Genomic DNA, 15,873 nt, shown 5'->3' on the forward strand with positions numbered 1-15,873 from the left:
TCAGTACCAGGGGCAGTAAGCTCTGCCTTCGTGCGGCTCCATTCCAGGGAGAAGGAGCTGAAGCGAGTCAACAGAAACAGTGAAGTCTGGGGCAGGGGTATCATCCTTTGGGAGTGCATCTAGTGATATCACACCATTTCCGGAAAGAGGAAAGAGACCAGAGGGGAAGGGACTTGGCCAGAGTGGCACAGGGAACACCTGACATCACGGGGGCCAAGATCAGGAGCTCCAGAGATGTGAGGGTGCTGGCGGTAGAGCGAGGGCCCTCCCCTACCCCGTCCTGGGAGCTCCCTGGCCTCTCCCCGGACAGGCAGCTCCCGTGGCCGGGCAGGGGCTGCAGCTGGCAGGAACCCGGGGAAATGCCACTCTGATGACTCTCATTTTTCTTTTGGGAGGATGAAATAATTGACTGTTGTGGCTGTGGTGTCGGTGCGCATGACAGAGTGTCGAGGAAGCATGTGGAAGCATGTGTGTCTGTCTGTCCCCACTGTCCCTACTGAGCCAGGAAGGGGCAGGCCAGTGCCAGTGGGCAGGTGGACCTAGCGGGGGAGACAGTCTCCGCCCCGTGCAGCCTCCACCCTCCGCTGCCTGTATCAGCCTGGAGCCCGGTCCAGACCCGGGGCCCACGGGTGCGTGTGAGGACGCTTGGTGGCAGCCGGGAATGTTAATGGGGCCGGGCTCTGCATGAGCTAAATTTAGAAACCCAAACCAAGAAGGTGAATGGTGCTCACCTTCCTGGCAGGCAGGCCCACTGGCCGCTGCAGCGTGGCCCTGCCTCTAGCTGGAGGACCTGGGTGTCCGGCCCCTGCCCTCCCCCAACCGCCTCCTCCTGCTGGTTTGAGGGACTCGGGGGGATGTCTGGGGGCAGGCTGCCACCCACGCCCATGTCGGAGTCAGCCCACAGCCTCTTCCCACAGCTCCTCTTCAAAAGGCCCTCGCAGCCCCGGGGCACCAGGACCCCAGGGAGCCCCAGGCAGTGACGGAGGCAGCATGGGCAGGACCGGGCATGCAGCCTTCTCCCCGCCCCCACTGCTCACGTCACTGGCCACTGCCAACCTTGCCCTACAGGGTGCCACCCCCACCATCTGGGGGTGGTGACGTGAACAGTGTGACGTGGCCAGGCGCCTGAGAGCCGTCTGTCCATGGCAGAGGGAACTGTTTCTAGGAGCCAGGCCAAGGCCCAGGAGCCGGGCAGACAGGAGGAGCCTGGTACCTGGGGGTCAGGCTTGAGGTGGGTGGCAGTCAGGTCCTAGAGCCCGCTGGGGCCCAGGAGCCACCAGCCAGGGAGCAGGTACTGCTAGGACTGGCACCGCCCAGTGGTGATGCCCACACACAGGCCTTGGACCGTGTTGCCAAGGCTGCACTCTGATTTCCTCCCTCTACTTTGGGGTTCCTGTTCTGGGGAGGGGGAGAGTCCAGCCCCGGCCCCTGAGAGTGACCCTCGTGCTGTCTCCACAGGGCAAACGCTACAAGAACTCCCTGGAGACGGTGGGCACGCCGGACTCAGGGCGTGGGCGCAGTGAGAAGAAGGCCATCAAGTAGGTGCCAGGCTGCCTGCGTGGGGGGCACACAGGCCACCCAGGTGGGAGGAGGCCCTCCCCTCCTCAGACCTGACCCCACACACGACCCACAGCATCCCACTCACCCCCAGGCCGTGCTCAGAGTCCACTATGCACACTCCCGGCACCTCGGGGTGACCCCAGCACCCTCCTCCTCTGCCTGTCCCCCAGTCCCTCATGACATTTCAGAGCCCCCAGCTCCTTTTCCCAGCTGTCCCCACCCCAGCACCGTCACGCTTCACCTCAAGTCCTCCATCTGACCCTCATATCACACCCTGTCCTACCCCTGGCCGGTCCCCTGAAGCTCTGGTCCCCTGCGGCTGGGCTGGAAGCCGCCTCCTACTGGGCTCAGGTTGTTTGCTCCGATCCTACTCACGGCTGGAGGGTGGGGCAGCCAACCTGGGGACCCCGGCTGACCCAGAGCCCGGGCCTCTCTGAAGCAGAGCCTTGGGGAGAGGTCCCTCCCTCCCCTGTCCCCACCTCAGGTCCTGCTGCCTCTGACCTGCTCTGGGACCCCATGTGGCAGACAGGGCTGGCTTCCCCTGCAGACCCATTGGCCAGCCGGTTACTGAGGGTTGCTGGGAGACCCAGAAGGCCCTGCCCTCCTGGCGGGAGTGGGCCAGGCTCTGGTGCGGAGGCCTTCTCCAGAGGCTCCGTGCCCACCGGCCATCCCATCCCGGCCCTTTCCTCCCTGAGGAACCCAGGCTTTTCCTGGAAAGCCCAGGGAGGGATGGGCCACCCTCTCTTAGCCCGTCCAAGACCAAACCTGCTGGCTGAGGGGCTCTGCTGGGAAGCTGAGACCCCCAGCCCCTTCCCTCCAGGCCTCCAGGCCTCCAGGCCTGCTGCCCCACAACCGCCCTACCCCGCCCGCATCCCACGCCCTTGCCAAATGTTTCCTTCTCTTCTCTTCCTGCCGCTGTCCCCCTGGGTCCCTCCTTCCCACTTGGAGGGCCCCCTCCCTGCCCCTCCTCCTTTTTCATCTCTTGCTCTGACCCTGTTTGGGCCCTTTATAGAAACTGCAGTGTGTGTCTGGGTGGGGGGAGGGAAGGGTGGGCCACCACGGCTGGGTGGGCGGAAGGCTGGGAGGAGGCCGCGGGGAGTCTTTGAAGCTGGTTTGGTTGCGTGTTCTCAGTCTTCAAAGCCGAGAGCTGGCAGGTCTCAGGGGCTGGTGCAGAGCACAGGCCCCCAGCTTTCCAAAGGTGGGAGGGACAGTGTGAGGGCAACATAGGGCGGCACCAGAGCCACCTCCGGGCTGGGCTGTCCACAGCCACTGGCAGGGCAGAGAGACTGTCTCTGCCAGGGGATCAAAACCTGCTTGAACAGGGCGCACGTGCAGAGCCAGGAATCCTGGAGGGGCCCTGAGGAGCACGGTTCCCAGCAAGGGGAGGCAGGCCAGCAGGGCCAGTGGGGCCAGCAGCTGTCTCTGGCAGGCTGGGACCAGTGCCCATGAGGGTTCCCTGAGTCAAGGGGAGACAGCAGCACTGTCCAACCCACCTCTGAGCCCCACCATCCACAACCCAGGCCCACCCCCACCCCGCTGGGCGGTTGTACCCTCTGCCCAGGAGAGAGGAAGTCCCTGCTCATGTCCATCCGACCCACATTCCCGGGCCTGTGCTATGTATTTACTGCACAACTCCTGGTGGGCCTAGGACCTCCCCAAGGGATCATCTCGTGAAGGATTCTGGGAAGCTGCATTCCTTATCAGTGTTTCCTTAACTGTGTTCCTTGGAGCACTTGTGCCTCATAAATGATTAATGGTTTACCATGACTCGGGTTCCACGTACAATCAAGTTTGGGGAACACAGCATACTCTGTCTCCCTTTCGGTGATACTGATAGCCATTGGCACATTAAAGACTCTGACAAGTCCTGCAGGAAAGGAACCAGTGTTCCCCACACTTCTTTAATCGAGATCCTCTTTTCTTGTGCCAAAGTGAAAACCTGAGGGACCCTGGAGCTCCATGAACACAGGGCAGGAAACCAGCCTGTCAACGATGATGCTGGAGGATCTTTTTTCTCTAGGACCTAGTGTTGGACCACTCTTGATTTTGGAGATCTGAAGGGAGAAGGGGAAGGGAGGCCATCTACCCGCTCCATCTCTGTGACATGCCTGATGCAGGGAGGCCCCGCCCACACCTTCCTGTGGTGCCCTGTGGCCAAGGTACCCAAAGGACAGCCCCGATGGGGACCGGTCATTTGTCGAGGGAGCAGCTTCCCCTGGGCCTACCCCAGCCCTCACTGATGCCGTGAGCTGGCTCAGGGCTGGCGCTTTGAACATGGCGCACGCAGCCCCCCAGGAGGCTTTTCCAGTGTGCACTCCACACAGTCAGACCCTGTCTACACCAGGGAGGCCTAAGGCTGCTGCCTCCTCTGAGCCTAGGGTGGCAGCTCAGCTCCTGTCACCTTTTGGGCCCTTGCTCCTGAGTCTGAGATGCAGAACCAAGCCAAGGTCAGATTCTCAGTGGGGAAAGAAGCAGGTCCCCCAGAACATGTCTGCTTGGTCATCGGGGGCATGCCCCCACAGTGCCCGTCCCCTTGGCCTGCTGCCTCGGCCCCCTCCAGGCACCCTCCCAACTTCTCCCAGAGCCCCTTCCCCTAGCTGCATCCCTATGGGTCAGACATGGCTCCCTTCCAGAACAGTCCTTTGGCCTGGGAGCTACCTCTCTTTTCTCTGTTCCTTGGAAGCCTAGGAGTCTGACAAAGTGGTGGAGACTCTTGTTCTTAGCTTCTAGGGTCTTCCGGCCACCCCCTCTGCCCACCCAGACTTCTGCCACCTGCCCTCTTGGAAGTTCCCACATTCTGTACGTGCCTAGCATACTGGCTTCTCCAGCGTGACAAGCCAGAGCAGGAGGGGTGGGGACCCCGAGGTGAGAGTCTCCTAGGAGCCCCACAGCTCCACCTTGGAAAAGGACAGGGGCACAGGGAGGGGCTGTCCTAGCTGGCCAGCCAGGGACTTGAGGCTGAGGCCCCACATCATCCCCATCCAGAGAAGGGCAGCCTCCACGCAGCCCCCAGAACAGGCCCCCTGTGCCGGGCTTTTCTCAGCAAGGCAAAGGCCGAGGGGCACTTCCTTTCCCGGGGGTCTAAGCCCAGCACCACGTCTGTCCTGAGTGGAGATGCTCTTCAGCTCACAGAGACCCCCAATCTCACAGACACACTGCACCCCATTCTCGCCAGAGGGGGAGAGAGGGCAGAAGAGGCCAGGGGGCACCTCAGGCCAATGCGGGGCTGAGAGAGACGGGCAGGGGCAGCTCAGTGGAGAGAAGGGGAAAGAGCACCTCCAGCCTTCTCCTTTGACAGGCAGGGAAACTGAGGCCAGGAGAGGTCATTGGCAGCAGGATCGGATCTACTTTCCATCGCCTCACCTTCTCCCACCCCCCAGGCCCCACCCCGCCCCCTCGCCTCGTGCCCTGCTCTCATTGTCTCTCTCTCTCTCCCACCAGCTTCCCAGGCGCGAGGCTCCCGTCTGCCCATCCGCAGCTTGCCTCCTCCCTGTGCGGCCTCTCCCGGCCGGCCCTCCAGTGTGTGCGTGTGTGCGTGTGTGGGCTTGCACAGGTGTGTGCGTGAACAGGTGCCCGCTCAGGCTGTGGCGCCCGCCTGCCTTTCTTCCTCCTGCAGGAGCAGACCCTCGAAGCCCCGCCCTCAGGGTGCCCACCCCCCGTCCCATGTCCCTTCTGCCCCTGCAGGACTTGGAGTTCTTGTTTCTTCTTGTATCTCCCTGTTTTCTCCCCTCTCTCTCTGCCCCTCCAGCGATCTAGACAGAGACTTTTGGAATAACAATGAAAGCACAGTGCAGCAGAAATGGAGTTCCTACCCTCCCAAGGAGTTTATTCTAAACATTTCACCCTACGCCCCTTATGGTGACCCACGACTGTCCCTCAAGTGAGTGACTTTACCTGGTTTGATCATATGTACAGTATCTGCGCACGCCCTCCTCCCCGTCCCTCCGTCCCCTGATTTCCTCCCCTGCTCCTTGCCCCCCCTCCCCCCATGGGCAGGCTGGCCATGGAGACGAGCAACCCCTCCTGCCCCGCGCCTGCCTGCCCTGTCCCGCCCCTGCCCCAGGGCCAGCCACGCAGGAGAGCCCCCTCCGCAGCCGCCTGGCCCCAGCTGCCCGCCCGCCCGCCCTCTGTGCAGTCAGGATGGGGTTGCCCGTTCGGTCCCTCCCTCCGGTTGTGGCTCGCTTTTTCCTCCCTGCTGTGTGCTGCTGCCGTGGCTGCTGGTGGTCGGTGGTCGGTGGTCGGTGGTCCGTGGCGGTGGTGGCGGTGATGGTGGTGGTGGTGGTGATGAACTCTGACTAACATGGCTTTCTCTCTCTCCCTGCCTGGGGGCCTCCTGGCCTGGACAGCCCGCTCTTCCTCCGTCGTTAACCCTCCGTTGTCCTGTGGGATAGAGTTGGAGGTGGCTGCCCTCCCCTACCCCCGCCGCCCCTGCCCCAGGCGGTGGGGAGGGGCCCCCCTCCATTGTCGTGGTGCGTTGTTCTCCGACCCCAGCCCACCCGGTGCCCCTTTCTCCTCTGCAGGCTCCACTGTTAACCCATCTGCAGTGCTGATGTCTCTCTCTCTCTCTCTGTCTGTCTCTTGTCCGTCTGTCTCTCTCCTTCTCTCTCGCTGTCTCTTTCTTCCTTTTATCTGTCGTTGTTCTCCTCCTCTTCCACCCCTCCACCCCCACGTGTGGCCTGTCCTCTCTCCCCCACCGCCACCCCCGGTGCCCTCTGGCCGGGCTGCCTCGTGCATGCCTCAGTGGCACCCTCCTGTCGGGCGCCAAAGTGGCCGCCGTGGCGGGGCTGGCGGTGGAGCGGGAAGGCCGGCTGGGGGAGAAGCCGGCGCCGGTGCCACCACCCGGAGAGGACGCCTTGAGAAGCGGCGGGGCTGCCCCCAGCGAGCCGGGCAGCGGTGGCAAGGCGGGGAGAGGCCGCTGGCGGACGGTGCAGAGCCACCTGGCCGCAGGGAAGCTCAACTTGTCCAAGTGAGTGATGGCACCCCATGGCCGCCGGAGCCGCGAGCTCAGGCCTGCCCCCGCCAGGGTGGACAGCGGGACCCCTGGCATGCCCGCTGCTGCCCCCAGAGGTGCCGTCCTCGGCCTCTGGCTCATTCCATTCCTCCGTGAGATCCTCCCATCGCCTTGCCATTGGGCACAACTAGTTCAGCCATGCGGCTCCATTCCAGCCTCAGCGGCTGCCCATCCGTCTCTTCCTTTGCCAGCACCAGTCATTCCATTCTCCCCGCCTGGAGCAGCTTCATTTCAGTCCTGGGGCCATCCCACCCTCTTTGACTGGCCACCCCATCTCAGCTGTCAGGTCATCCCTCCCCAGGCAGCAGGCCTGTGGTAGTGGCACCATGAGACCATCCACCCTGTGGAGCCAGCCCACCTTAGCCGTCTCTGCCATTCATCAGCCCCTGGGCATTTCCTCTTTCAGCCGGCAGATGGCTCTAGACCCAACATGGAGCCTTTCCATTCTGGACCCCCTGGTGACTCCATCAGCCTACCCCAGTCTTGCTTGTACCATGACACCATCCGTTGCAGAGTTTCACCCATGAGTAGCCACCAGGCCGCCCCATTGGCTCATCTCATCTCAGCCATCCCCACTGGCTGTCCCAGTCTTGGTCAGTGAGCTGTCCCACTGTCAGCTGCTGGGATTTGGTGTTCTTGGAGGTTGGATTCTTGAGCCCCAGCTAGCTTCTCTCCAGATGCCAGAGGATGGTCTGGATGTAGGCAGAAGAGCTGTCCCTTTTTAATAGCTGTCTGAGATTGTCAGTCAGTCCCACTCTTGGGTGATAGACATAGGCTAGGGTTGGTCCCTGTTTTCCATAGATGATATGCACCCCGCCCCCCGGGGGCAGGGTTTTCTCATGTTGGCTTTTAGGAACGTCCAGTTCCCCACAGTGGAGCCCTTCCAGTCCTAGGTCCCTCCACTGTGGCCATTCTCATGCATGGCATGTGGGCTCCACTTTCAGCTAGTGGAACAGCCCCACTAGTGGATCAGTCACCCCTTAGCATGCCAATAGCCGTGACCCCTTCTTAGCCCTGGGCCTTCCTGTTGCGCAATACGGGCCCTCCTGGTCTCTTTACAAGTCCCACCAGCAGGACCGCTGAGGGCCACCAGGCTGAGGCGTCCTTTGCTTGCTGGCTTAAGTGAACCACGTCTACCTCTCCCCTCACATCTGGCCTTAGGAAAGTCCCAGAGGAAAGCCCCACACCCTGCCAGAGTCAGATCCTGTGCCCCACTCTCCCCAGGCCACCCCGGCCAGTCTCTAGGCTGGCTAGGCCGCCATGCCATTTGCTGGCTTCAGGCCTGAAGGAACCAGTTTTAGTTTCCTGTGACTGAGAGGTTGTAAATTGGACTAATTTTGGATGTGATAGGAAACCAAAATGAGGTCAGCAAGGAGGAGGGGGAGGAGGCTGCCAATGTGCTGTCCTCCCTTTGCCTCCATTGGCCCCCAGGGAGCCATGGGCCTACCTGGCCAGCCAGACCTGGGCCTGCCCCTGGTGATAGCCCTGATTCCAGGCCTGAGGCAGGCAGGGTTGCTGCCCCTCCAAGACTGCAGCCGAAACCATGTTTTGCTTTCTTCTTTCTCTTTCATTCTCTCTTTACTATACTCTCTCTCTCTTCTCTCTCTCTCTCTCTCTCTCTCTTGCTCTCGCTCTCTCGCTCTCTCTTTCTCTCTCTCTCTTTCTCTCAGCCCACAGGGGCAGCCTAACTGTTGTCTTTTGGTTCCCAGGGTAGGTTCAGGGGGTGAGCAAAGCTGAGGTCTGGCTGCAGTGGTGAACGTGGCTCCCAAAGGCCCTGGGACCTCCTCTCAGGTACTCACAGGGATGCTCAGCTGTCCGGTGGTCCTGGACCAGGGGCCTGTACACATCTTCAATAAAGGGCCAACTAGGAAACACTTAGGCTTTGCAAGCCAAGCTATCTCACGCTGTTCAACCCTGCTATTGTAGCCCGAAAGCAGCTATAGACAGTCTGTAAACTCACACCAGTGGCTGTGTTCCAGTAAAACTTTATTTACAAAGCAATGTTGGGTCGGATTCAGCCCACAGGCTACAGTTTACCAACCCCCTCCCTAGGCACTTGGATTAGAAGAGAAGGTTTGAACTCTGAAGTGCAGGGAGGAGAAGTGACTGACCTAGAGCTGTTCGGGGTCAGGCTCTGGCCCAGTCTCTGGTGCTCTAGTGACAGCCTGCCTCTGGCCCTGCCTGTGGGATGTGCTGAAATCTCTGGTTAGGGCACAAAGCAAGCAGGTTATGTCCAGGGAAACCACAGACTCCTGACTTCAGACACTGGCCTGGGAGTATTCACAGATACAGCACTTCCCCTCACCTCTGTGATGGAGGTGACTCAAGTTGTACCATTGTTCTGAACTTCCATCATACAGATGAAGAAACTGAGGCCCAGAGGGGTGAAACTTTCCCAAAATCTTGCAGTGAGTAAGTGGCAGAGATGGCTTTGATCCCAGGTCTCTGACCCTACACTGCCTCTGACCTGCCAGGTCCGATTTCCTGCCCAGCTTCCCAGTGTTCTCCAGAGATACTGGTGGACCTCATGAATAAGACAAGATAGTTCCCCCAGTTGACTGTCAGAGCTGGGAGAAGTGGCCGATAAGTGGTTCCTGGGACTCCCCCTCATCTGTCCTCTTTCCTTGGTCCCCTCTTCTGACTGGGAGTCATTCCCAAGCTACCAGGAGAGGATGCTGTACCTTGGAAACAGAGTCCTGGGAGGAGGGCAAAGCTACGCCCCATAGCCTGAATCCTGAGGCAGCCTGGACCTCAGAGCAGAGGTCTGCGGGCCCAGGACTCCTCCCTCCCCTCCAGGGACAGATTCTGAGGCTGGCTGGCCACTCCACCTTACCAGGCATTACTAGGCCAGCCCGCACGCTGGCCTGGATTTCCTCACGTCTCCAAAGGACAGCAGTACGTAGGATGCAGAGACAGGCTGTCCTGGTGCCCCTGTGAGACAGCAGAGGGAGCAGCAGCAGCTCCATTCCAAGCCCACAGGCAGCCTCGGGCCCAGGGACCTGCCTTCACCACGCAGCCGCCGCCCTCAGGTTGGCAGAGAGGTCGGCCCAGACAGGAGGTGTCAGGGCACTAGCCGAGCGGGGCCAGAGGGCAGAGCGGTGGGGCCGACCTGGGGGCCTCAGGGTGGGCACGCGGGCTGTGTGGCCTCCTGGGTGAGGCAGTAGCAGCGATGGCGGCAGCGACAACTCGGATGGCGGCTCGGCGATGTCCGGCTGAGCGCGCCCTGCGGCCCTCGGCTTCTTTCTCCTGCACTGTGATCCCTTCACCTGCTTCTCCTTTCTCTCCTCTCCTCCACCCGCCCCAAGTTTCGAGGACTCCACCCTGTCCACGGCCACTACCCTTGAGTCTATCCCCAGCTCCGCGGGAGAGCCGAGATGCCAGCGACCCCACACCCTGATGCGGCAGCAGAGCCTGCAGCAGCCCCTGAGCCAGCACCAGCGGGGCCGGCAGCCCAGCCAGCCCACCACCAGCCAGAGCCTGGGCCAGCTGCAGGCCCACGCGGCCTCGGCCCCGGGCTCCAACCCCCGGGCCTATGGCCGGGGCCAGGCTCGGCAGGGCACCTCGGCCGGCTCCAAGTACCGGGCGGCCGGGGGCCGCAGCCGCTCCAACCCAGGCAGCTGGGACCACGTGGTGGGGCAGATTCGAAACCGAGGCTTGGACATGAAATCCTTCCTGTAAGTCCTCCCCTTGAGCAGGCCAGCCCCCCACCTTCCCCTTCCAGCCTCCTTCCCCCCAAATCTCCTTGGGAGCCACTGGTCACGTGCCATCCTTGGGCCTCATATCCTAGGCCGAGTGCCAAGCAATCTCGGGGTCCCCTCGGCAGCTTCCATGGCTGGTGCCCGAGCATTCCTGTAACCTGAGCTACCTCCACTCTGAGGACCCCAGAACCTGCTCGGGGCTCAGAGAAAGTACCCACCCCTCCAGAGTTAAATGGAGACGTTAGACATGTCACAGAAGTCCCTGAGCCCTGTCTCCTCCTGGTCAGTCCCGGGCTGCTCTGGGCCTCCCCGCCAGCCTCACCTCTGCCACGTCCCCATCTACCCCTCTCCACCCTGAGGCCACTCCAGCTCCAGAGCCCTGCCCTCCTCTCTGTAACCTGACTCTGCCCCACACTTCCTCCCTCCCTCTCACTTCCCCTGTCCCTGCCATCAGCCTTGTCCCCTGTCTCTTCGACCTTCTCTAGTCACCTGTCCTCCAGCGCCTGCCATGGCTTCCTAGGGTTGCTTCCTCCCCATAATGCCCCATCCCCTGAGGACAAACCTGAGATGCTCCCAGCGCTTCTGGATGTGTAAACCGCAGCCTTCTCTCAAGCGCACAGGCCCAGAAGGAACCTGCCACCAGCATCCATCCGACCTTTAGCCACTTGCCCAGCTGTTAGCACCCCTGCTGCCTGCCCTAACCAGTGGGCCCCTGCCCAGCAGCCTTCTGGGCACCTGTACTCACTCTCAGCCCAAGGCCGGTGTGGCCACAGTGCCCAGCGTCACACCCTCCAGCCTAACATGGGCTTCCTTCCAGGCTCTGGGGTCACTCTGGGGTCTCCCCTGAGAGCCCTCTTCAGGAGCTGGTGACCAGCACAGTAAGCCTGGGAGAGGAGAAAGGGGGGAAGAATGGTAAGCCCAAGACAAAGGCCCAGCTCACTGGGGCAAGATACCAGAATCAGGAAGGCATGCAAGCTCCTCAGAGCATCTGTCTATCCAGCTCAGAGTCCAGCCAGAGCTTCCAGGATGGACGGGAGCCATGCCCCTGGAAAAGGCCCTTGGGCAGAAGAACCAGCTTTCCACGCTCATGCAAGAGACCTGTGGCCCCAGCCTAGCCGGGTGCCGGCTGGTCTCCTTGACAAATCAGGGCAGCCTATTTGCTGACCCTTCAGAATCCCCTGGATCCCTGCACCAGACAAGATGCCTGGCAAAGCCTCCTGCCTGGGATGGATGTGGTGGCCCTCACGTGGACCTAGAAGACTCAAGGAATTGGTCTACAGGCCCGCTGGGGCCCCACGTCCCTCTGCTCTCGCTTCCTGTCCTTTCAGCCTCAGGCTCTGTCCAGGATCTCCCCAGCTGCAGGAGGAGTCCTGAGTACCAAGTTCTCCCTGCCTCACCTTCCTCTCACCCAGGACCTGATGAGTGTCACTCTCATGCCAGGATCTGTGCCTGCACTTCTGCCACACAGCAGCGCTCCTTCCCCTTACCTGCCTCCCAGCTCACCCCACCTCTCAGCCCCCACCTCCTCTACTTGCCCATTATGGCAGCGGTCAGCAGGTTCTGCCTGGAAAAGCTGGATAATATCTTAGGCTTTGCAAGACTCGTGTAGTCTCCATCACGTGTTCCTTTTTCCTTTCTTCTTTTTTACCCTAGCCCTTTAAAAATATAAAAAGCAGTCAGGCATGGTGATGCATGCCTATAATCCCAGTCACTCAAGAGGCTGAGGCAGGAGGATCGCAAGTTCAAAGCCAGCCTCAGCAATTTAGTGAAGCCCTAAACAATTCAGCGAGACCCTGTCTCAAAATAAAAATATTCAAAAGGGCTGAGGATGTGGCTCAGTGGTTAAGCATCCCTGGGTTCAATCCCCAGTACCAAGAAATAAATGAATGGATGGATAAATAAATAACAGATAAATAAATAAAATATACAAAGCATTAGCTTGTGGATTGTGTACAAACAGACCATGGACCACCATTTGCTGACCTGTGCCATACAGTTCAGGTGGCCCATTTCTGAGACTCTGTCCTTGCTCCCAATACTGAGGCCCCCTTCAGAGTGTCAGATTGGGAGGGCTGTCCACACGCTGCAGGACCCCACCCTTTGGTCAATGAGTACAGCTCCCTCCAACATGGCCAGCTTCTCTCCCAACTGTCTGGCTCCCGCCCCTTGTCCCACCCTTGTGGCCCGCAAAACTGCAGAGAATGACAAATTGGGTATTTATGCAGAGGCCGCTCTGTTTTTTAAGAAGAGCAAAAGGAGTATCTGAAAAATGCATTAACTGGGGAAAAACATGTTGTTTTCGCTGGGTTTGCCTTCCCCCAGCTCACCAGCTCCTGAGCAGCCAAATGGAATTTTACCAACTCTGAAAGTGGACCGGTGGGCAGAACAAAGGACACAGGGTTCATCCTCAGGGAAGTGGCAGAGTTGCTCCCCAAAAGTTAAATGCAAGAACAAGTGTCAGCCTGCAGATCTGTGCCCAGGACAAAGACACAAAGTCAAAGAAGGATCCTGCAGCTCCTCAGCTTCCTCCGGGTGCTCGGTCCCGGCGGCTTCTTCCTTTCTCCATGACCCCTGTGCTCTGGTCCCTTGTGGCAGAGACCATTTCTCACCTGTTGGAGTTCCCTTTTGACAGTCTGGGGAATAGTACCAGCAAGCTCTTGCCTTCCTTCAGTGGTTGAAGTGGTAGATTCCTGACCCAGGATCTTCTCCCTTCCAGAACATTCCATCCATCTTGTCATCTTTCCTTTGACCCTTCCTGTGACTGGCTTTCCTGCCTGCCCCATCCGAGAACGCCTCTTCCTTTGTTTTCATGAAAGACATAAAGCCAGGTGAGCTCCACAAAGCAACCAGAAAGTGCTCACAGACTCCGATGGTTTTGAGAGGCAGCGGCCACCTACGCTTCCTTTTCTTCCCCAGAAAATGCAGGTGACCCCAGCAAAGATCTTGGGCAGTTGTCCAGTGGTTCTCAGAGAATGCACCATACCCAAAGTGTGCAGCGTGATCTCTGACCTCAGACTGCTGTCCACTCCAAGATACTTGACCTTCTCCTTGCCTGCCCACCCGTTCTGCCCTGCGTGCCTCTCTCAAAGCACAATCGCTCGCTGCAGGCGCAGGCTCCGACAGTCCTGCCAAGGCTTCTCCGCATCTTGCCAAGTTCCTGCACCTTCTCTCTGCCCTTGCTTTTCCGTGCCTTCTGGACTGCTTCTCCAGTGAAAGGCCCCCGAACAGGACCCATATTCCCTGGCGGGCATTCCCTGGATCTCTAGAAGGGGAACACAGGAAAGGGTCTGCTGTGCCCAGTATACTACATGCCAGAAGGGACTTCCATTCTCCTCTGATGGGTTATGTATCTGGAAACCTGGGGCTTTGTGTCCTTAGGCCCCTCCTGGCTTCAAAGACATCTGGTTGACCATGACCCAGAGAGGTCTGTGATGGGCTTCCATGAGCACAGGGTATTGTGCTCATTGGATTTCAAGTTTCTAAGATGCTGCCCGCTGAGAACCTTAACCCGCATGCACAATCCTAGAACAAAATGGTGACAGACCCTCCCCCTTCCCCCAGGGACCCAGGTGGTCAGAGCAACTTCAGCCGGGGATGCATTAGCCTTCAAAAATCTGCCATGTCCCAGGACCTGAGCTCCACCCCCACCCCAGCTACCTCTACTTGTTCCCTTGGAACTGACCTGCCACCAACAATCTTCATCAGCCCTCTGTCCAGCCCCTTCCCCATGTCACCCCCGACAGTCTTGCTCTTGGCCTGAGGCAAGTGGGGTCCCAGGCTGTGGACACCTTCCCTCCGGGCCCCCTCCCGCCTCCCTACTCTGTCCTACCACTGTTGACAGTGCTGAAGTTTTTTTTCCTCCCTGCAGGGCCAGTTTCTTACGCTGTTTTCTTCTCTCTCTTTGTCTCTGTCTCTGTCTCTCCTTTTCCCCCTGCCCCTGCCCGTGGGGCCTCCTGGTCTCGCCCCGGCTGGTGGGCTGCCTGCCGGGCAGGGAAGGCCGGATGGTGGTGCTATCCTTGGTCTTAGGGCTTTCGGAACAGGATGACTTTGCCAATATCCCTGACCTGCAAAACCCAGGAACCCAGCAGAACCAGAACGCTCAGGGGGACAAGAGGTACGAGCACGGGCGAGGCCCACGGCGGCGGCGGCAGAGAAGGAGGCACGGAGAGGCCGCCTGCCTTGACCGGCCCCGGCTGCTGGACCAGGCGGTGGTGCCTTCAGTGGATGCTGGAGCAGGAGGACGAGCCCCCTCCCCAGCTGGTGCCCCCTCACAGCCACCTTGGTGGTGTCCCTGAGGCTATGAAGGGACCATTCTGGATCAAGCCTGCTCCCCAGCATGCTTGCCCGGGCGGGCCGGGAGCAAGCCCAGCCTTCTCTGCCCCATCTCCCTGCTTGGCTCCCCTCTGCTGCCCCCTTCATCTTTCATCTCTGCCCCACCCCTGACCCTGAAATCCCCGTTTCCCTGGTGGTTGGTGGACTGCGGAGGGGATGTGAGACCAGCCTGGTCTCCCTCATCCCCGCCACCTCAACCCCCCTGCTGGGCTGCTCAGCCACGGAAGGGGGCCCTGGTGAGGAGGGCATGGGGCATGGGAGAGGTCTGGCAACCAGAAGGAACCAGAAGGGCAGTCCTTGAGCCCGGGTATCAGGAGGAGGGAGTGGGGTGCGGGGCCAAGAGCAGCTGAGGCAGCTGCTGGCGCAAGAGGAGGCCTGGCTGTCGGGCCCCAGGGTCGCTGCTGCCCTCAGGGCCCTGCAGAGGCTGAGCATTTACACCTCCACAGCCTCGGCCATCAGGAATTCAGGGAAGCGGCTCCTACGGGCCCCTGTCTCCAGGAGGCGGTGGGCACTGCTTCGTGGGAGGGGGAAGGTTGGAGGTCTCAGAGTGGAGGAGGCAGCCCCCAGTCGGAACCATCCTGCACCTGGTCCAGCCTCCTCCCCACACCTGGCCTTAGGCTGAGCTGATCACACACCTGTGGTCCCAGGGATGAGAGGAGGGCTCGTCACCTTGGTTAGGTTTGCTTCCCTTGAGATCAAAATCCTGTGGGGGGACGGAGGCCCAGCAGCCAGGACACCTGCCCAAACTGCTGGTTTGGCCAGAGCTTCCCTCTACAATGGTGGGCAAGTCACAGCCCTTTCTAGGCCTCTGCTTCTGCAGCTGTCAAGTCAAGGACCAGCAGGGTGACCTCTGGGGAGCAGCCCTCTGGCTCAGACATGCTGAGCTTCTAATGAGGAAATGGGCCTTGGGCTGGAGCACTTGCCAGATCCTGTGAGCTGGACAGGGACTGTTTGGACAGGTGACCCTGAGCTTACTAAGAGGCCTTTAGGGGCAGGAAGGGACTGGCCCAGGCTTCTGCCAGGGGCCAGTGGGTCAGGGAAGAGTGGATAGCCCGAGACTGCTGGCTGGCTGCCCCTCCCGCGGCTTCTGGAGACCAGCCCTCTCATCTCCTTCCCACCGAGTCCATGTCGCATGTCTGTGGTGGGCCGCAAGCCCCTGGAGAGTGGGAGGGGCGAGTGGGGACTGTCCTTTCGCTCCGTGGCGCCGATGATGTCAGGCTCTGGGCCCATGTCTAGGGTGCTGGGAGAGGCAGAACCTGCCACTCCCAACCC

At 60.3% G+C, this 15,873-nt stretch overlaps 1 protein-coding gene across 1 annotated transcript in view; it reads left to right on the forward strand.

Moving 5' to 3' along the window:
* Positions 1-15,873, forward strand: part of SYT7 (synaptotagmin 7) — a 59,931-nt gene that overhangs the window by 25,628 nt on the left and 18,430 nt on the right. The window contains 5 exon segments of the mRNA XM_079105388.1: positions 1,459-1,538; positions 5,309-5,440; positions 6,302-6,526; positions 9,877-10,245; positions 14,261-14,383. Of these exon segments, the coding sequence (XP_078961514.1) occupies positions 1,459-1,538; positions 5,309-5,440; positions 6,302-6,526; positions 9,877-10,245; positions 14,261-14,383 (929 nt within the window).

Source organism: Sciurus vulgaris, assembly GCF_902686455.1.
Source record: "Sciurus vulgaris genome assembly, chromosome: 11".
Lineage (NCBI taxonomy): Eukaryota > Metazoa > Chordata > Mammalia > Rodentia > Sciuridae > Sciurus > Sciurus vulgaris.